The sequence below is a fragment of the Ochlerotatus camptorhynchus genome, unplaced genomic scaffold (genome assembly GCF_037179485.1).
Source record: "Ochlerotatus camptorhynchus isolate MF236.1 unplaced genomic scaffold, CSIRO-AGI_Acam_v1.1 ptg000169l, whole genome shotgun sequence".
Taxonomy (NCBI): domain Eukaryota; kingdom Metazoa; phylum Arthropoda; class Insecta; order Diptera; family Culicidae; genus Ochlerotatus; species Ochlerotatus camptorhynchus.
Window position 1 is genome coordinate 579,364 of NW_027040659.1, and position 22,747 is coordinate 602,110.

A 22,747-nucleotide genomic window follows, 5' to 3' on the forward strand; every position below is an offset into this window, starting at 1 on the left:
ACCAGTGTTTGGCAGCACCCTCTCAGATTCCAAATGACACTTGACAATTGGTTGAAGAGGTCTAATTTGTTCGATTTTCGTTTCTTCCAAGAACGAAATAAATTAAAACCGATAAGGCCTGCAAAACTTAAGACAATGAAAGGAAATGTAGAAAGCTGTATTGCATTCCTACACAGCAAAAAATATGTTAAAAAGTTGTAAGTGATTTCCCTTAAAAATATTTTTTTTTGAAAATAAATTTATTTTTCTTTGGAAGTACAATTCAATTTGGTAACTCAAACAGTTAGTTAACTACACGTTTTAATTTCTAAATCATCTTTGGGGCTAGCAGCACCCTCTCCGATACCAGTAAAACTTTGCGGGTGTGAAGGCATTGTTTAATTAATAAAGCCCTAGGGCACGCAATGATCTTTTATTCGAAGGCAATCATGCACCGTAATTAAATTCATTCCGTGAACTTTAAGTAATGCTTTAAGAGCTATAATTACTTTAATTACTAGGTTGAAGAACTCCAGCAACATAAACTATATTAACTTCTTTCATTACACACCGCAGTATATTAAATACTTTTAAAGTCCAAAGGTCCACAAATGGCCGTCATGATGGCTGATATGACCTATCACTTCAAGTTTTCCAGAGCACAAATCTCGAACATTGTTGGAACCTCGCTCAGGAAATTGGGACTCCTCGTTTGCTGCACTGCAGTATACGCGGAGTTCCAGTTTTGTTGTTGTAGCTTTTGTGAGAGTCGATATTTGCGCTCTTGAAATTTCGAGGTGATAATGCTATCAATCATACATAAATCAGTTTTAGAACAAATTACTCAAAAGGCGGCAGATTTAACCATGTGGAACTGAAACTTGATAATAAATATTACAAAATCCAGATGGTTTCATTTGTATCTAGTTGTATCCAACGCCAGGAAATAGAAAATTTAGAAAGTACATTTAATGTCCATTAGGGTGCTCCACTTTGAAAAAAAAAATATTTTGCAATCTTATAGGCCACCCTCCAGTTTCATTCATAACCTGAAAATATGAGTTTGTGCGAAGAATGTTAAATATTGATTATGGTTTTGAGGTTGCGCAAAGGAAATATGCAAAAATATTACTATCCTTTCTCTAGAAAACCACGAATAACTAAATAACGATCAACAATACGCGTATACATTCTTGGGCCTAATTACTTACAGTTAATTCTTTAACGCAATATTCTTCTTTTTTATTTTCTCCTCATTTAAGATGAGTCCAGACATTGCAATACCACCACATGTTGCTCTAGATATCAATGCAATTTGAGATAATACGATCTAAAAATTGGACGAAAAAAATCGCAAAAAAAAAACAGAATTCTAAAGCAAAATATGAAAAAGGCCTATGTGCCAAATGTAAACCTTGACTTTAAATGTTAATTTTTCGTGGAATAAGACACATTAGGCAGCGTTTCTCAATCTATGGTTGGCAACCCACTGGTGGGAGGCAAAAATTAAGTCAACTAAGCCATGTTTTTTTTAATTCGCCTATCGTGATCCCATGGTTATCTATACAAGCAGGGAGGCCATGATAGGGTTAACACGGTCCTTCATGGAGGCCGTATTCAGAGTCAAATCGGCGTAAGTCAGGAATGTTACATCTGAGCCTACTACTCACCAACCACCAATTGATTAAGAATTTTGAACGTATTCAGAGGCCTGCCAAGATTTTACCGGAACGGACCAGTGATGACTGGAATAAGGTGATCTGGTCAGACGAGACGAAAGTAATGCTATTTGGGTCTGATGGCATCAAAAAAAAATGGCGGCGAACCGGTGAAAGTTTGAAAAAGATCATGAAATGTGGTCCTGGGCCCACATCAATCTTTTTTTTTAATTTTTGCGGACAACCATGGCTTCTTAAGAGCTACTCTATCCTTAAGACCTTTCTTATGAATACGATTTCGTACGGATTGTGATGTCAGTTGAATGGAAAACTAGCTTTCAATATGTTTCGAAATTTTCGGAGCTGATAGTCCCCGGTCCAGCTCCGCCTTCTTCACGATAGCTCTATCAATTAGGCCAGTTGTCTTTTAGGGACGCTCCGATCGCTTAGCTGGTGAGATAGAACCACGCTTTTTGTACATCTGCACAACTCTAGCGACAGAATCTTTGTAAATCTGGACAATATCGGCAATATCACGGTAGCTCTTGCCAGTTTTATGATGTCCAATAATCAAATTTCGGATACTGTTCGAAATTTGTGTTTTTTTTTGGTATTTTGCAACAAATAACTTCCAATTTTGAACACGAAACTGAATTTTTGAGCAAGAGCACTAATTGACAGCTAGCCACAATGTTTTCATTCGAAAAATTTGCAAAATACACACCAAAACTCTGTAAAACACACTTAAATCGTAGTATCCGTTTGGGGGTGGATAAACTTCTTTTGCCTAATTTTTTACATTTTTTCATAATGTATCACATGAAATCTCAAGAAAAGATATAAACGCCGTATTTTCAATGGCAATATGATAAATAAACATAAATTGATTAATCATGGAGGAACATCCATAAAATTAAACTGATTTTCACCAGAAAAAACAAAAAAAAATGTCAATTGGTAGGGGGGTGGATAAACTTTTTTTGCATACTGTACATCCAGACCTTTGAACCACGCTCTCGAAGAAACATTTGGAATAATGGAATGTAACCACCGCCCAAGAGAATTACTTGTCCAATCGTTTTGCCAACTTAAAAGAGAACTCTGACGTACTAATGGGAAAAATTCATCATGTGAAATTCTTCTATCATAAATCTCGCCTTGTTGTGCGCCCACCTTTGCGAGAGAGTCTGCCTTCTCATTGCCTGGGATTGAGCAATGTGAGGGGACCCATACAAAGGTAACCATATATGATCTTTCGACCAGCAAACTCATCTGCTCCGTTACCTTTGAAAGGAAATAAAATGAGTGCCTACCTTGTTTCATCGACCGAATAGCCTCAATCGAACTGAGACTATCCGAGAAGATGAAGTAATGGTCTATGGGCATTAGACTGATGCAAAATTTGAAATTTTCGCTCCACAGTGCTCAAACGGTTTGAAATCAGGTCCTGATTAGCCTCCCAAAATTTAAACTCATTTGGTAAGAAACTGACTTGGCACAAACTATTCGAAGTTTATATGGAAATTACTATGGGAAAACCAAACTTTTTGTTCATTGTCTACTACCCATTTTCCATATTGTTTTTTCGAAAAGTTCTATAACTATTCTTATAGGAATTTTTTTAAGCTACAACTTTGCGGAATATCGTTTTTCAGCCAAATGTCAAATTAAATAGCTATTAATTGTTTAAGAGACTGATAATCTTATGGCATGATCAAGCAGCTGTTCTGTTAGCAACACTATATTCTGCAGTGTGACATAGTAGCCATGATATTTGTGCTCTATTCTTCTCACTAGAAACATCAATGTTGCCTGCTGAACAGTTGAATGAGCATAATTATAAGACATCAGTGACTTGAATCATTAATAACTTTTGTTCCTTACATTTGATTGAAAAGTGGGTTTCAACAAAGTTGTAAGTGGGAAAATTTTCTACAATCACTGCTATCATTTTGTTAGATACATATGAACAAAAACATAAGTTTTCCCATAGTTATTCCCATATAAACTTGAAATGGTTTGTGCGAAGTCAGTTTCTTACTAAAGTAGTTTAAATTTTGGGAGGCTAAGCAGGACCCAATTTGGAACCGTTTAAGCACTGTGGAGCGAAAATTTCAAATTTTGCATCAGTCTAATGGGCATATCGGAAATCATCCATCAAAGTTGATTGCTGCTAGCTCAGCAACATAAACGGAACAAGGTTCCTGAAGTTTCCGAAAGGGGGTTGAGTATTCATTGAAGACGCCGAAGCCAGTGGATCCATCAATGCGTGATCCATCAGTGAAAAATCTTCTATTGCAATTGACTTGTTGGTACTTTTCAGCAAAAATGTGGGGAATTGAGATAGGTCGAAGTTGATCTAGAACTCCTTGAATAGCCTGTTTCATCGAGAGATCATAGTCATCTTCTAGAGACTTTTAAAACTCTTTAAGACGAATGTTTTATTGCTGAATTTGTTGCCGGTATCTCTTCTAATAAAAAAGATATACTCAAATATAGTAAAAAATATGAATTAATTCAAATTGATTTTATACGAGTTTAAAAAATAACATACCTCCAATTTTTTCATATTATTGAGAATAACATACGCTCTTTCAAATGCTGCCAATAAACTTTTTTTTTGTTTGCCCCAACCAGAGATATTAACATTTGAAAAGTGCATATTTTTAGTATAAAAACGTCAATAACTCTTGATCGACGAAAGATATTGACAAGCTTTGTGCAGCAAAAATTTCACCTTTTTAATATCTAAAAGTTATCTGAAGACACATTTGCTGAGAAATTCGAAATAAGAAAAATAGAGCAAAAAAACTGTTTTTTAAGAGCCACCCTAACTCAATTCAAGAAAATAGCTCTAAATCGGCCAATTTAAGAGCGACAAAAAAGTTATTTTCAACAAAGTTGCTTGAAATTAGCTCAGCTATAACTTTGCCGAAGAATGTATACCTTAATTTATTCGAACAAAAAAGTTAGATTTTTGATTTTAATGATAATAGGAACCATCCTAGAATTCTTTGTCATAAAAATGAGGGCCTAACTATAAGGAACAACTTTGTAGAAGAGACTTTTAGTCTAAAGTTTCAATTTCAGGCTCAAAACATATCATTCCAGCTAAATCTGCATTCTGGACCACTGTGCGTTGTGTACTACCGCAAACTATATTAGAAATAATCTCAGTGATTATTCTCTTCCGCTAAGAGCTACATCTACCGTTTCAACTTCCCCACGCGTTTCTACTTGCCCCGGTATAGGGTAATGGATTTAGGTTGGACCTATTCATGTCATTTTCGCATTGCGTCTAAATGTATGCCGTGTTTTTTCTATGAATATTACATATGGACATGAAAAATGTGTGTTTGGTGAAAAATTCTAACTATCTAGTTTCTAATAATACTAAAAAATGAAGAATGTTCTTAAAATAGGATTTTATTGAAACGCTGGCTCGTAATCACACAAGCATTCCTGAGTAATTGCGCTTATTGGGTGTCTTAATTTTAAAAAAGTGTCTCGATTGTTATAGATCATCTGAAAGAGCTTCTTTTTTTGAGCACAACGATATTTTTTCGAAACCGAAGACTTTTATCTCGATTTTTAAATCAAAGTTTAAAGCAAAATATTAACTCCACTGTTTGACACTAAACTAACAAATTGACAGCTCGCTCCCATAAGGTGACATTTGCTAAAACGGTGATATTTGATAATGTAATCGCACTTATTTAAAATAATTCCAGTGCTCCAATTTTGATCAAATTTCGGATTTCGGTTCCATGTTTAATGTAGTTTACGAATATGCCTTTACCTCAATACCCTTAAATAACACAATTGGAAACAGTAGATAGAGCTTCTTTCTCTATGATGCACGGTATATGCATTTGAGTTAACATCCGACATATACATATTCTGCACAAAAATACTTTCTAAGCCCCGCCTCTGACAGGATTTCCCTTTCCCAACGTTTTTTTTATGAATGGGGTGGGACAGAAAGTATCTTTTATGCAGAATATGTAAAAAGGATGGACTTCGGATGTTTATCTAATTGCATCTGGTACCTCTATATACCAGATATGTTTTACAGTCAGTTGGCGGTAAATCACCCACAGAATAACATCAAAATATTGTGAGTGATTTTTTTTCTCAAATTCAAAGCTCCCTGGGCAGTAGTTGGGTAAAAGAAATTAACGGAATTAAACTTTTTTTTTACTACATTGTAGTTTGCTTAACAATTATTTCCCGGCATAAATTGATCGTTAAATACCATGTTTTTTTCATGTTGTCGTTATAGGGGAGGGGGGGGGGGTGCTTAGCATAAATAACTTTTCCGCGTTTCGTATTAGGGGCTGTTCATTAACTACGTAGACATTTTTTTTGGGATTCTTGCCACCTCCCTCCCTCCCTCCCCTCTCGTAGTTAATCAACAGCCCCTTAGTTGAACGGGACCCAAGTCACCTTTAACCACTGACTTGCTCCTGCTTACTGCAGAACCAAGCGCCACGCCGTCCGAAGCGGTAATGAACAGAAGCGCGACAGCAGTGCTGTTTTATATCTTTTTAGAACGATGTCTACTTTGACATAGACTTGACCGCAAGTCCGCAAGTGACATCGTTCCAAAGTTATAGGCCGATTAGTGGACTCGTGTCCAGACGCTCCAAGCGCGCTCAGGTGAGCGCTCAGAGTACCCGCCGTTACCGGCGAAACGGCGTGTCTTAGTAGTCCCAACTGCTGCCGCGATTATCTCTAAACGATGTTTTCAAAATTGGCGGGCGCTGTATTTTAGAAACGGCTCATTCAATCTTAACGGCGATTGAACTTTCGAGTTAAGTACCTTTTTTCTAGTCTTGTACGTAGCCGATTTTCAAAAGAATCAAAAATGGATTTTTGGTGTAAGCTTTTATCCCCAATTTTAGGGTACAAAAACGGACTGTGTTTTTTTCAAAACGTCGCCAAATTTTTATTTTTCAACCAAATCAAAAACGTACAAGACTGGGTCATCTATCAGAGAATAACCACAACAAAATTCGTTGTTCCAGCTCCAGTGGTGTGACCGCCAGACGTCCCGCCCCGCGACGACTCAGACGGGAGGTCTCCTGGGGAACCTGGTGCAGCGGCTACAGGAGACATCCAATCGCGCCAAAAAAAATCTCAATTAAAGAGGACATTTCAATCGACAAAACCATGCATTCCTTTTTTTGAATTGATCGTTATTTATCCTCAAAAACAAAATCGTGAAAATGACCTATTTTTCATGCCGCCAGAGTGGACTACCCCTTTAAAGAGAGAGCATTGCTTGCAAAATTGAAGGGACTTTGAATTTCATTGAGTTAGGCAAATCATCGGGCTAGATAATATCGAGTAAGGGAGAGTTCGCTGTATTTTCGAAACGAGGACGATGTGTAGAGGCTGAAAATCGAAATCTGACAAAAAATTTTAATGCAATATAGCTACTTCTGTTTTCCAAACAGCCGTTAGATACCATACAATATGAGTATTCTTGATAAGAAGACGTTTTGAAGGAACCGGGAATCTCTATATCTTACGCTATTTTTAGATCCAAGATGGGGACTTTTGTTTAAAAAAAATTAAATATCCTCCGGACGACGTGCTCACGTTCTGAAAATTTTATAAACAATCCAAACCTAACCTAACAATTCGAAAATACCCTATTTTGGAGTTTTGTTTGAAACACGGATTCCAAAATGGCATGATTTTTTTTTTGTCCGTCGAATCTCTTTAAAAAAAATTGTCACGATAAAGATATTTCTTTATCGAAATGAAAACTGAAGGCTAAATAACATGTGAAAATGCTGAAAAAAACATCCACTGCCTACCGGTGGTAATCAAACCCACACCTACCAGATCACTAGATGGCTGCTCTACCAATTTGTTGTGGTTGGCATGATATTTTTGTGTAGGAATCGAGTTCTGTTTATGGAAGCCGATATCTAGGATTTCAAAACGGCACCAGAAATCGATTTCCTGCTAGAACATCTTTCCTGAAATACTCATATTATAGGGTATCTGACGCTTTTCTGGAAACTGGAAGAGATCAAATGGAATTCCAAAATAGAGTCAACTATCGATTTCTGGCCGCTACAAGTCGTCCTTGTTCCGATAATACCCATATTGTAGGATATTTTATGTTCCGGAAGCTGTTAATGTTTCCTGATTTGGTGATTTACGATGTGTTTTACTTTCGTACTTTGTACCATGTTGTAAACTTGAATGAATCGTTGCTAATTAGTTTCTTAAATCATTAACTAATTTAAATCTGAGGGAGAGTCGCGAAGAGGGAACAATTGAACGTCAAATTCAGCCAGACGGCTGCTGTCCCGAACTGTCATTGGCAGCCAAGCAATTATATGATGGTTTTCTTACAGTTTAACCGGAATACTCAAAGCAGTATTGAAATCTTGATTTATCAATTTACTTTGATGCTTTTTGGAAAATTTCAAAAGCAGTTTTTTCCAACGCATTATTTCAGATTGCAAAAAGCTCGCACTATTCGATTCCTTTTGATATTTTACACAAAATGACGCGAGCTTTTTGCAATCTAAAATAATGCGTCGAAAAAAACTGACTTTGAATTAAAAAAAAATGCATCGAAGTAAATTGAACCTTAAAAGCAAAACAAGGTATTTTGCTACGCCTGTTTTGATTTGATTCCAATGGCACAAATTTTCATGACAAGAAGAACAAGTATACAATGAATTCTGTGTGTGCTATCTGCCTTTCCATCTCAGATTTAAATGTATTGCTCAATTTATTCCAGTATATTTTTTATTCTCGACTAAAAAAAATATTCAAGCATTCTATTAATGCATTTCAGGTACAACGAAGCACCTCGAAATGGACTGCTTCCGTCTTCGAGACCAAAATACTCGGAATCACCACAGTCACCACAAAGCGGTCCTGTAAATCTGGCCGTAAGTCCCAACCTACCAAATCCTCATAGCACACAGACGCTAAGTGCTACCAAATTGAGCCATCTCGGACATGATTTTCATGAAAGAACGCTCCAGGCACACGCTCAGGCTCGGGCTCATGCTCATGCTCAACAACAACAACAACAACAACAACAACAACAACAACAACAACAACAACAACAACAACAACAACAACAACAGCAGCAGCAGCAGCAGCAACAACAACAACAGCAACAGCAACAACAACAACAGCAACACCAACAGAGACACCAAGAACAACAGAAAGAAGCCGCGGTTGCCGCAGCGGCTGCTGCCGCGGCTGATATCGGAAAATTATACTCACCAACTAATCCCCGGTTATCGTTTTTTCCCGGCCCGCTGGATAACAATTCCTACCCTGGTTTAAATTATGGACTCTATCCATTTAGGTAAGCAAAACCATTGCAATAAAACGTTAACGAGAAGTTGATAAGTTTCTATTTAAATTACAGTTATTCTGCGGCACATTTAGATGCTCGAATGCTAGGACGGCCTACATACCTATCAGGACAGCGAGATCCATATCCAACGTCTCCTTTCCTTACGCCTGGTTCATTTAGTTCACCTGAAAGTTCAAAATCCAAGAACTACCCCCCAGTTTCCTTATCACATTTGAATGGTCATATTGGCCTGAAACCTACCTCTCTTCCACAAATACCTCAGGACAAATTGCCCTCCGATGAGAGAAGTCCAACATTGCCACCGTCCCCATCGTCGTCAGGCCTGATAGGTGTATACTCAGATAGGGAACGAGGATACCTGAATGGATTGTCGAGTATTCAGGAACACTCCTTACACAGCAAATACCCAGGTAGCCATCCTGCCCTGCACGAGAAGGAAAACAAACACGAACATAAGCAGCACCATTCTAGTCACCACCAACAGCAGCAACTGCAGCATCACCCGATTGCGGGTTCCTTCACGGGTTCACCCCTGCAAGCCCATCATCCATTCCTTCCGCCAATACCATCTTGCTCATCATCATCAACAGTTTCGTCCTTGCTGTCTTCCAGTCAACGTCACCATTCGATGCCGCATCCTCCCGCGTCTAGCAGTTCGTCTCATCATCCTCACCCGGTAGATGGGCTTCGTCTCGAACAACTGCCTCAAGATAACGAATTTAAGGTACCGTCCGGTAAAGAAGGCTCCCTGAAGCATCGAATCCTAACGCGTCCCGCTAGTGAACGAGATGTCAGACGAAGATCTCCTACAACGAAATCGACTACTATTTTTAGGTGAGTAAACTACCGCCCGCCTCGATCAACGTTTATCTTCTGGTGGATGCAACTGAATCTCCTGAGCGTAAATTACATAACGTGACTCTTCTTTCTGCACAGGCCATTCGAAAATGGTACAACGACGAATTTTACCAAGGGTGCCCTGATTCAGCTGGCTGATGAGTGCAAACGAGTAGAAGATGTGCGAACGGAAGATTTAGTACAAACCGCAGAAAAGTCAGCCAACCTACGGCTAGCCGAATCGACGGCAGTTAAAATAACTCCCCGTAACAACAATGTGATTATCACGTTCAGTTATGATAACAACCGATCAAGGGTAAGTGTAATCTTTTCTATATTCTATTTTATGATGCGGCAGCGAAATAGGTGCTGCACATTTAGCTGTGTCCCGCGTAGATATGCAAAAAATCTATATACCTCAGCATTTCAAACTACCTACAATGGTCCTACCTATATTACTGTTTGTTTAATGGAAATTTGATTCTTGCTCGTCGTCGTCGTTGTTCATTTAGATAGGCTGTTTCAAAATGAGTAATTATAAACAATATGTGCTTGCATTGAATGTAAACATGCTGAGGACAATAAATACGCGGTGTCTTTTTATACTAGACTACATTAACCCATTCATGGCGTTGGATGCCGTAGAGCAGCCAATATTTCTTCAAAATCTCTTTGAAATATTTCATTACCTGGCAGCTAAAGAAACGTAATATTAAAACAATGAAATGCTCTTTAAACTTGGAAAAGTGCTTGTTTTACTGCGTAACTACTCAGGTTTACTGTCCTGCCCATGTTTTTTTTAGTGATAACAGAATGAACTATCAAAAAAGCTTCAGTAGTTATACCTAAACGTTTAAGCATACTTTCTTGAAACGTGCATCTATCAATGATTTTATCTATTATTTCCCCTTCCAGATTGACATCGAAGCAACGATCGAGCATCCATTCTTCGTATACGGACAAGGCTGGGCCTCGTGTAGTCCGGAAAAGTCGTTGCATCACTTTGGTTTGAAATGCCAAAAACTGCAAGTCGGCGATATTTGTCTCTCTCTGATTCCACGTGAAAAACCCAAATTGAGTCATTCCTCATCCAATGCTTCTTCGTCGTACCTGGCTCATCAACCGCCAACAACCTCTGGTCAGTATCTGCCCCCATCTCAGCAGCTACACCACCACGATATTAATGGAAACCAGACAAGCCTACACCACCAACAACCATATCATCTCCAATATACTCAATCGATGGATCACCTACGATCGACTCGGGACAGAGGAGGGGACATCAGTAGTCAACAACATCAACAGCAGCAGCCGCAGCAGTATCTACCTCAGAATCTTTCACGCAAAGCGTCCTTTCTCTCGCCAACTATTCCTACTACGGCTACAACTACGGCTGTTTCCTCTCGTCCTTCAAATACGTTACCGTACAGCAGCTTTCCGTCGGTGCCAGTTTTTTCTATGCCTTTTTCAGCGGCTAATCTAAGTAAACCCCACGAACCCTCCCACTATTCGCCAAAAACATCTCCCGATCATTTGAATCTTAGTACCCGATCGGTGACCAATTCATTGAGCTCCCTGGACACGAACGATCAGCCCGTTGCAATGGTCGTGGACAAACATACCCATTCCTCTTCTTCATCGACATCTTCGTCGTCTTCGGGGATCAGCAGTGGCGCTTCGTACACCTCGTCAGCGACTTCCAATGGTGGAACGAAAACTGGAAACAGCAGCAACTCACTACCATCGGCGATGACAGCCGAGGGCGGCACTGTGGACGAAGAAGATTGTGCAATTGATGCATCAGTTTCGCGGAAGCGCCGATGGTCCGCTCCAGATGTGTGTGATGATGCCAGTCAAGGTCAGACGGACATTTCGGGGCAACCGCCATCGGCAAAGATTCCCCAGGTTACAACTTAGATTGTTAAATATGCTGTTAGCTGCTCAGCAGCAGCAGCGCAGTGCATTTTAGGGTGATATGTGCAAAAACTTTAGCAGGTTGTAGGTACCAGTGAATAGAGACTGCAGAAGAATAGACCTTTGGAATGTTACTTTCCGGGATGCTCAAGGAATGCCGTGATCTCATGTCCAGGCAATATAGATGAATTGGAAAAAAAATGGTGGAACACTATCGCACTTCTTTTGAGTTATCATCAGTTGAATTCAAAGAAAAGTGTTCACTTTTGCAGAACATTTCAACTTTCTATATTAAGTTAAGAACGTTTTTTTTATATTAAGAAGTGCAATTGTGATGTCTTTATGAACTTAAGAGATTTGAATATTTTAAAAGTAATTCGGCTTGAATTCATGGACTTTTTAAGCAAGCTCACTATGTTGGAGTTATTTTTTCTATAAATCAAAATCGTTCGTAATGGATTTTATAACCTGAAATAACAAATTGGAAAAAAATATGGGAACTACAGGAGACTACATATCAGGAAGATTGGTAACTTTGCTTCAAGTTTTGAGTCAAGCCACTCTACTCAAGTTGAGGTGGAACGGTATTAGAAGAAAATAATGCATTAGTTTGGAAATAGGTACCATGAGGTATGATATTTAAATAATAATAATAATATTTAAAAAAATGTAGAACAAATGGTCTAAACGACAATATGTGAGGGCGCAAAAGGAATGTTTTTTTTTTATTCAATTAGAGTTTTAACACTTATGCCTTGTTCAGACTACAGAGTTATAACATGTTATAATAATTATCGACAAGAAAAATGTCATCATGTTATAACTGCTTAGTCTGGCCATCATTTTGGCTAAAAATGTTACAAGGGTGTTATAATATTTATCGGCAAGAAAAACGTCTTCAAGACAGCCTTGTAACATGTTATAGATCCGTAGTGCAACAGTGATTGTTCCATTTGTTTAAAACTACTGATTCGGATTTTTTTTTATAAATTCTTAGGGACTGTTTTAGGATTCTTGATCCCCCCCATTCCCTGCGTAGACAATATTGTACAAACAAAATTTTTAAAAATTGTATGGGCCGCGCATAATTGTCAAACCGATCCCCCCCCCCCCGCCCATCACAAACTGTCTACGTAGTTTATCAAAAGCCCCTTATGTTATATTTTTGATGTGTTGAGGTTGCAATTACCTTGATATTGTCAGCGTTCGTAATGCTAAGATCAACACCACACACACACTCTACTCGAGCGAAGAGGGGATGGAGATAGAGCACAAAAAGCAGCATCCACATCGCGTCCTCCTGGTGTACGGATCGTCCTACACTCAAAATAATCGACACTTTATAGTTACGTGAAAAATCAAGTAGAGTATCTCTTTTTGGTTTGCCGTCAATTTTACATGACCCAAGTAGAATCTACATGACACCACTTATATATGAGGGGAAATTCCATTTGAACCGCTACATTGTTTAATGAAGTTTACGTGATTTACCCACACACAGATTCTATGTGCGTTCCACGTAAACCATAAGTGATTTTCACTTCTGAAAAAAAATGAGTGACATTAAATATGGCGCTAGTTCAGTGGGCATATTTTCATGCCAGTGTAAATTCAGATTATTTAAGATGTTACTTTTTTGTGGGACAATTTAATGGGGTAGGTAAGTTTAATGAATTAAACATTTACATAGAGAATTATTAAGTCTGTTTCTTTTTTAGTGTGACAGCATCATTCATGGTGTAATATCAAGTGCAGGATAGGCATTTGTATTACATGTATGTTTTCCCGTTCCCGATCCTTGGCCCGATTGAATCTAATTTCAATATGATTTTGTTGCAGATGTATATATTTTATGACAAAATAAAGGCATATGCATAAAATAATACTAGATCTCTGCCTAATACGAAATCAAGAATACATTTTATTCAAATCGTAGCAGAATTAACATCATAAGAAACCACTATGAGCTGTATTGAAATAATCACGTAACTTCTATGTGATAATGCAGTGACGTTGAAGCTCACTGAAATGATTGCTTCTATATGAGAGTCACGTAACGTCTACGTGAAAAGAGCTATGGAAAAAATCTATGTATGTTTTCACGTAGCATTAACGTGAAGATTATTTTGAGTGTATAGTCCTATCCAGCCGGGTTCGTATTGGTGCGATTTGCGTGTGAACTATCATTCGAAAACAACAATAGAGATCTACAAGCGCAATCTCACGAACACTAAAATCCAACATCCATATATAAAAATGAAGAATAAGAAGAAAAACCAAAAAGATATCGCGATATAACCACTACTTAAAAAGGTAGCGCGCGGTCTCACACACACTTTTGTGCATTTGGAGAACAACAAAACGAAAACAAACCCTACGCATGCACAGTAGCAATCTAAAACCCATTTATGTGTAAAAGTTAACCCATTTTCAATAATACATAGTGGCTGTATCATTAATGAGTAAATTATTTCAACAAAAATGAGTTGTTGCAAACAGTAGCTAACAGTTACTACATAATGTGTATAATAAATTACTCATTAATGAGTAGTGCCACATTTATTGACAATGGGTTAACTTTTTTTCATAATAGTATCCGCTAAACAGCAAAAAAAATGTAATATCGATCAACGTAATTCAAGCTGATGTTTGAAATAATGATGTAATAGCAAAAATCAGATACAATATTACATCAATGGATGTAATTTTGTTCGCAAAATCGATGTACATCGTACAACGTTATATTACACAACCGATGGATTGACCTTGTTGCAGCAGTTTGGATGTAATATTCAACAACTTTTTTTTCTGTGTAGCGTGTGTAAAATAATATTATAGTGCACAGCAAAAAAAAGTTGTTGAATATTACATCGAAACTGCTGCAACCAGGTCAATCCATCGATTTTGCGAACAAAATTACATCCTTTGATGTAATATTGTATCTGATTTTTGCTATTTCATCATTATTTCAAACATCAGCTTGAATTACGTTGATCGATATTACATTTTTTTTTCGCTGTGTGTAGTGTTCATGAGATCCGGCTTGGAGAAGTCAATAGAGTTCTCTACCACCGTTAGTATTAGTGAGAAGTTTCATTAATACATGCATTTTATTGATTAAAAAAAAAAACCGCTGTCAAGTCGAACACTTTGACAGCTAATTTTGTGGTTGAAAATAATAAACAAATCGATTTTACACGGCTACGCTCGCTAGGTTGTATTAGTGAGATCCTGCGTCGAGAAGTCAATGCGGAACGGCTGTGAATGGCGCCCATGCACTAATATATATTCTATAGACTTCTCTGCCAGCTGATATCGTGGATGAAAATAATAAACAACGATTTTACACGGCTTCACTACCAAGTTTGTATTAGTGACATCCGTGATGAAGTGACATCAGCGATTCGAGAGAGCCAGCCGACGAACAGGAACTCATGGGATACCTGATTGAACGCGTGGTCGAGGTCAAACGAGATCATCCTTGAGCAAGAGTGTAGGCCCGCGTTGGCTTCGTCGTTCTCGGGTACGGCTCTTTCGGTTTCAAACATGTCTTCCCCAACCTGCATCGCCTTTTTCACCACATACAGGTCCCTGACATATCGTAACATGTGCTGCTCGATTTATTAGGAGCCTTCTATTTGTTCTACGTTTTACATTCCTGTTATAGTTATTTATTTCTTATTTTGATAAGATCTTCCCCGCAAAGAACGTCTTGTTGTGGCGTTGTAAGTGCTGAATGCTTCGCTTGACTTCCAAAGCCACAATATCATCCAGCTGGAGAAACCCCCCGCTGGCGGGTCCAAAACTGGTTCTGATTTTGGAATTCCCCTATGTTTTCCACAGTTAAAAGGTGAGGACGCAGGGACCAAAAACCGTTTCCTTGTTCACGGCCAAGGTCTTCTTCATTTAGGCTTCATTACTCCGGTTCTCAACTTAGTGTTCCTCGCGCACTTTCACAATTGTTAATTGAGAGCTTTCTACACACTTAAATTTTTTTGGAGAGATTCCAACAGCCGAGAAGTTCTGAATTTGTTTTGCTGAGATTCAAATTAGATTTTTGCTGAAATCTCAGCTAACAAACAAATATTTTGCAGAGACATTAGCAAAAACAAATGCCGAGGTAATCGGTTGTTGGAGAGCTAGCTAGCTAGCTAGTACCGAGCTAGAAGTAAATATGCATGCCGGGTTTATTATACGAGACAGTGACCTCAGAATGCAATCATATGGGAAAGCAATTATTCTGGGAATGATCCACCTGTTTTAATTTTACAATTCGAGCATTTCTCCTATTTACCTGGATGTTTATAAATGGTCATTAATGTGCTAGAAATTGCCGAATTTCAATCTCCTACACACTTAAATTTTTTCGCCGAGATTCCAACAGCCGAGTAGTTCTGCAATTTATTTTGCTGAGATTCAGTAAAACAATTGCCGAGACTCAGCTAACAAATATCATTTGGCTGAGATATCAGCTAACAAACAGATATTTTGCAGATATATCAGCAAAAATAAATGCCGAGGTAATCGGCTGTTGGAGATTTTACCGAGCTAGATTAAGTGTGTAAGTACAGGACAGTTTAAAGTTTTAATCAGTTTCTAAATACATATTGTATATTTGTAGAAGAAGTCTCAGGAATTATTTAATATCTTACCCTACAATTTTAACATTGACATTGAGAGCATCGAACATCGTTTTATTAAAGTATTCAGCCAATCACGTGGAATAGTTTGGAAGTTATCAATCTTTTTAATATGCTGTCCTCAGATATTGATAGGTTATGGATGCAAGGTCTATAATGCGATCGTCAGGATCATTCTGCTCTAGTCTTCTATTCATTTACAAATGACAAACAAATGTGTAGATACTGGTGATACTGAGCAATTGGTACAGAAAAAAAAATATAAACGATGAAAAGCTCATTTGTAATATAAATGATAGATGTTTTCTAAAAACAAACAAAAACAAAATACCTATATGGTATGGAAATTTATTTGAAAGACGCCACGCATGTTTGTACATTGGTTGATTGTGCTAAAAAATAACTTAAAATCATGTTATTTCAGTTAGTTGAAAGTTTTATGTTGATGTGCCTTTTTTTCTTTCCATGAAGGATTTGTATGATCAATGTTGAAACATCCCATGAATATTATCACCCACACACTCACTCTCAATAGTAGACAAGTAGTTTACAAAGCTTCTTTGTTGGTAAAATTGATGATGAAATGCATTTTATTTAACTGTTTGCAGGATATAAACATCCAAATTTGACCAAATACAGGCCATAATTGACCACTGTTTTGATAATTGTCATGAGATTTTCGAACGTGTTTTATTTAAGTTTTGGGTCGTTTGACCAATCCATAATTCTGACATCCAGGCATATTATTTAAATTAATTATGGCTATTCCTTCATGCAAGGTGAAAACTGCTACCGTGCGAGCACCATAAGTTGAACAGTGCCTAATATTGGACAGTTTGATATATATCCAATATTATCAGATAACACTGTATTTTTGTGCTTATCTGTATATTCTCCATAGCAAATAATCATGTTCGTACTCACTGGTTCAACGAGTAAATCTGATAAACATCGAACTGACCATAATTAGACACTGTTCAACTTATGATGAAGCATGGAACGAAGTACAATTTCGTACCGATAAATAAACGTGATAATTCGAACATTGTTTGACTCGCGAGTCATTTGTCTGATTACATAGCACCGGTCGTGCCATTGACGGTACTCAGATTTGTAAACTATCAAGTTCAACCACAAAGCCCTTTTGGATTGTCGATGAGTACAAACGCTATTGTTACGTCTGTTTATCTGAGGTAATAGAAAAAAACTTTCCACTCAACCTGTCCATTTTCATTGCTATGGTTTTTTTTTCAAATAATTTTCCCAGCCATTTATTATGAACCTTTCTCGTGTATTCAGAATAAATACGAAGAATATTGTAGGCAGAGCAAAATATATAATTGAAAAAAAATGCTATTGATGTGATTCAGAAACTGAAAAGTATTGATTGGAATCAAATCTAATTCGTTGTTGACACTTAATCAAGAAACAAAACAAAAGCGAAAGCTGAAAAGTTGTGTATATATAAATTCTATATATTTACTTCCTAGAAAATTAGCTAAGAGCATTAGAGATAGGATTTCATTGGATCATTTGCCATGCTACAAACTAGTTAGATAGAAACAGAATCGTGCCCAAGCGCGCACGAACTGATAGAGGTTTCAATGAGGTGGCCGACAATGTGGAATATTTTTGAAAGCAAAAGAAAATCCATATTTTTTGGTAAGATTTCAACACATTGTCAGAGAGATCAAGGTCACACTTTTGCAGGTTGAAAACCTTTTTACAGAAAGAGCATTAAACAAGAAAACAATTTTGCACACCGACAAAGATACACAGAGAGAAAGTTGATACTAGTAATGTTCTCGGGGCATTTAAACAAATAAAACGAAACAGAAACAAAACGATGAGAGAAGATGACACATAGTAAAAAACAAAGAACAAAAATGAAATCCTACATATATTTTTTCCCTAGCTGCAAAGTCAGATTGTATGTGCCTTTCGGAAAAGAAACATAGATTTTTATTTTCTCAAAGAGTGAAACCGTAAGTACATTCGGTACTGTAAATCATATGCCTTTTTATATTACTCGAGGGACAACACATACACAATCAAACACAATTGGATTGAAAATCTAGCTCACACCGGTGACGACACAGACAAAAAAAAGTTGAGGAACCCCCATTTAGAGCCGCCTAGCAGCAGATGAATGGTAGAAGTACTAGAATTATTTTCTTCAGATGATGACAAAACATATATTCAAATGGAAGTACTCAAGAGAACAGTGCTTAGTTAGAGACTTTGACAAAATGATGCACAAAATACAATTTTAAAAAATACAAAGAAAACAACCAGCATTGTATAGGATTGTAAGCTAATGTTGTAAATTTATGTCAATCAAATTGGAAAAAAATAAATATTACAAAAAATAATTGTTACTTACTTACCAATCAGGCTAAGGCCTTGTTGTCCTCTGCTGTCCGAAGAAGTCGTCTCCACTCTACTCGATCTATGGCCACACTTCGCTAGCCTCGTTGTCTGCAAAGGGTCTGCAGGTCGCCTTCTACTTGGTCTATCCACTTCGCCCGCTGCGCGCCTCTTCTTCTTGTTCCTGTTGGGTTGCTTTCTAGAACCATTTTCACTGTGCCGTCGGGCGGCATTCTTATGACGTGCCCAAAGTACACGGGAAGAAATCCGATTCAATTTTTATGAATAAAAAATCATAAAATGAAAAAAACGTCCCATGCCATGAAATCATAACAATGATCGACAATTTTATGATGGAAATTCATGATTTCATAATGCAGCGGAACAGCCGGCGCCGGTGGTGTAGTGGTAAGCGTGACTGCTTTCTAACACCCCAATGGGTCTGGATTCAATCCCAGCCGAGGTCGATGGGATTTTTCGGAGGCATAAAAATCTCTGGTCACGTCTTCCTTCGGAAAGGAAGTAAAGCCGTTGATCCCGGCCCATGTATGTTGTGAATGGGTGCAGGTGTGGAAGCTGCCTTCCTGCACATTCGGTTGCCGTCAATGGATGGCAATCGATGTCTATCGGTGATTGGCACTAGATTGCGGAACAGAGACCGACGTTAAATAAAGGGAAAAAAAATGATGCAGCAGAATCATGACCGCTACAAGCGTTACACGTACCTGGCAAACCGTGTTCATAAAATGCACTATATATATAGCTCTTATACGCCTTTTACCTTCCTCCTTATACAAGTACTAATAGTCTAGTGGTTAAAGTATGGGTTTAATGATCCCAATGTTCTTGGTTCGAATACAGCCTGACGTAAAATATTGTTTTACATGTTTTGGTTTAAAAGCTGAAAGATGATTCATGATTTTGGGAATCGTGATTGCGTTACGCAAAAATAACTCATGATATAATGATTATTATTTATGGTGTATTTTCATAACATGAAAACACGTTATGTTCATGAAATCATGAATAATTTTTCTCGTTTTGGTGATTGGATTTGTTCCCGTGTAGTCACCCAATTTTTGCAATGTGGACGATGGATGGTTCTCCCAGCAGCTGGTACAATTCGTGATTCATTCGCCTCCTCCACGTTCCGTCAACCATCTGCACTCCACGTTCCGTCATCCATCTGCACTCAGATTGTACGCAACACCTTCCGTTCGAAAACACCAAGGGCGCGTTATCCCTCCATGAGCATAGTCCAGGTCTCGTGGCCGTAGAGGACCACCGGTCTAATCAGCGTCTTGTAGACAATTAACTTCGTGCGGCGTCGAATTTTATTCGACCGGAGCGTCCTCCGGAGTTCAAAGTAGGCACAATTCCCTGCCATAATGCGTGTTTGAATTCCTCTGCTGGTATCATTTTCGGCGGTCACCAGTCGGCGCTTGTCTTTGATTCGTTGATGGCAAGTCCAATCCGCCTAGCGTCAGCCTTCAGTCTGTACGTTTCCGCCATCGTCTCAAAGTTCCGTGCCATGATGTCGATGTCATCGGCGAAGCCAAGAAGCTGGATGGACTTCCTGAAGATCGTGCCACTCGTGTCTATCCCTCCCCTTCTGATCGATCACACCTTCTAACGCGATGTTGAATAGCAGACAAGACGAGATTCAAAGGGACTCGAGAGTATCCCCGATACTCGAACAACGCACATCACTCGATCCATCATCGCCTTGACCAATTGCGTCAGTTTATCTGGAAATCCATACTCGTGCATAATCTGCCATAGCTGATCTCGATCGATTGTGTCGCATGCGGATTTGAAATCGATAAACAAATGATGTGTGGTCACGTTATATTCGCGGCATTTCTGCAGAACCTGCCGAATCGCGAAAATTTGGTCCGTGGTAGCACAAACGAAGTGACAGACGACTAACTGGCGAAGAAATCCATTAAAATAATGTGGTTCATTGTAATAGAATTTTCTTGGAAGCTTGTGCCATCATCCACCAGATGGGTTAGTTTTTTTGTTTTGATTTGAACAAAGTTGATTTTGTGTATAATGATTTTTTGACAGTGGGCAAAGATTGTGTCATTTTGTCATTTTTTTTATGCATTTCAGTTTTGAGTAGAGTGAAAGAGATATAAACAAAACATTCTAATACATTTGGTGAAAATGCAAGTACAATCCAGTAGTAGTGTTGCCATGTGGTACAATCCAGTAGTAGTGGTGTTGCCATGTGGTACACTGAAAAATTGAAATAGCAGTTTAGTCACCAAAGTTTTCGAGCCGCTCCGTCTGTCACTTCGTTTGTGGTGGTAGCGCAGGCACCCATGAATCCCGCCTGGTATTGCCCCACGAACTCTCTTGCAAATGGTGGCAGGCGGTGGCATAGAATTTGGGAGAGAACCTTGTAGGCGGCGCTCGGCAGAGCGATCGCGCGGTAGTTGCAGCAATCCAACTTGTCTTTTTGTAGATTGGGCATACGAACCTCCATCCACTCCTCCGGTAATATCTCCTCCTCCCAAATCTTGGCAATTACCCAGTGCAGCGCTCTAGCCAGTGCTTCATCACCGTATTTTAATAACTCACTTGGTAGTTGATCTACACCTGTTGCTTTGTTGTTCTACAGCAGACAGCCTGATCTTGAAGATCAGAGGCCGGTAGCATGTCGTCTTTTGCGCGGACTCCAAGGTCTGTTCAGGGTGTCTACTACCTGAAAAAACCGGGAATTTGCAGGGAATTTTATTTTTTTCTGGAAAAACCTGGAATATTCAGGGAATTTCCCAATCATCACTTCATTCGTAATTCAAAAGAAGTTTTTCATTAGTTAACTCACTCTTCGCTGATTGCTGACAGCTCCCTTACCACTACAAACGTAGCCGACATTCAAGCAGATGCTCGATGTGTGATCTAATAACACCTATCCAGCAGGAAAAATGTGCGAGTTAATATACCGCCAAGTTGTCGGCACTACGCTGGCGAGTTGGTGCCGGGTTGATTCGCAACTTTCGGCCTTAAACCGGTGTACTTAAGGGGAACTTTCTCTATCTGGGTAACCTAAACGCAAGGGGGGGGGATGTGCCTGTCAAATACGAACAATCGTCGCCTACCTCGCATGGTTCCAAACGTAAACAAGTCATAAGAAACCTACAGGGTTTGTTTACGTTTGGAACCAATTTCATACAAGAATGATCAGTAGGCTGATTTGTCAGCACGTCCCACCCTAGCCTAAACGTTGTTGAGTTTCATTCAGCTGCTACGGGCTATGTTTGTTTACTGTCCATTTTCGTGGTCTGTTAGAATTACGATCTCTTGCGATAATCCATTTTGATGTTCAGTTGGAGTGTTTCAAAGATTTATTAATTGTCGAAAGATTAATTATCACGTTAGTAACTATTTTTAAACCGTATGGTTTAAATTATTATTATTACACGCAAGTTAATAAATCGGTATTAAATTATTTGTGATATTATTGCAGCATGTTCCAGAACTGTTGGCTGGCCAATCCTGACTTTAACTCGGACTATAAGTCATGGATAAAACGAGTGGACGGAAATATCTCGATTACTTTTTCGAAGGGATGTATCAGCTTTTGTAAACAATGCATTTTATCGTCGTTATGGTGTAACTGGAAGCACACCCACGCTTACTAACAACGCTATCAGGTTGGGAAAAATTTCCCCTGTCTGATGGTAGTGCTAGCATGCGTGGGCGAGCTACCAGTTACGCCAAATCGACGATCAAATGCATTGTTTACAAAAGCCGATACGTCCCTTAGAAAAAGTAGTCGAGATATGCTGACTTTCTTTGGCATATTTTCAATTGGCGAACGCTGTGATAAGTGCGTGTTTGGAGCCTATTTTGCCCCAAAATTCCATACTTTCTGTAGTTTTTTTTTCCATTATGATACTTCACTGATTCAAATAGTCAGTAACTTTTATCAGAAGTAACCAATATTTCTTCTAGTAGTCAGCTTATGCCTTTGAAAAACTATC

The 22,747-nt window shown here is 38.5% G+C and overlaps 1 protein-coding gene across 4 annotated transcripts in view; it reads left to right on the forward strand.

Moving 5' to 3' along the window:
* The window catches only part of Atx-1 (Ataxin 1), a 94,141-nt gene extending 79,952 nt beyond the window's left edge, over positions 1–14,189 (forward strand). For 3 of the 4 annotated variants that reach the window (XM_065222426.1, XM_065222428.1, XM_065222427.1), the window contains 4 exons: positions 8,440–8,985; positions 9,049–9,831; positions 9,934–10,150; positions 10,750–14,189. In XM_065222426.1, coding sequence (XP_065078498.1) covers positions 8,440–8,985; positions 9,049–9,831; positions 9,934–10,150; positions 10,750–11,751 — 2,548 coding nt within the window. In that variant the 3' untranslated portion in view covers positions 11,752–14,189. The remainder of the gene's footprint in view (positions 1–8,439; positions 8,986–9,048; positions 9,832–9,933; positions 10,151–10,749) is intronic. The other variant, XM_065222429.1, reaches the window with a different exon arrangement.
* The last annotated feature ends 8,558 nt before the right edge of the window (positions 14,190–22,747 follow it).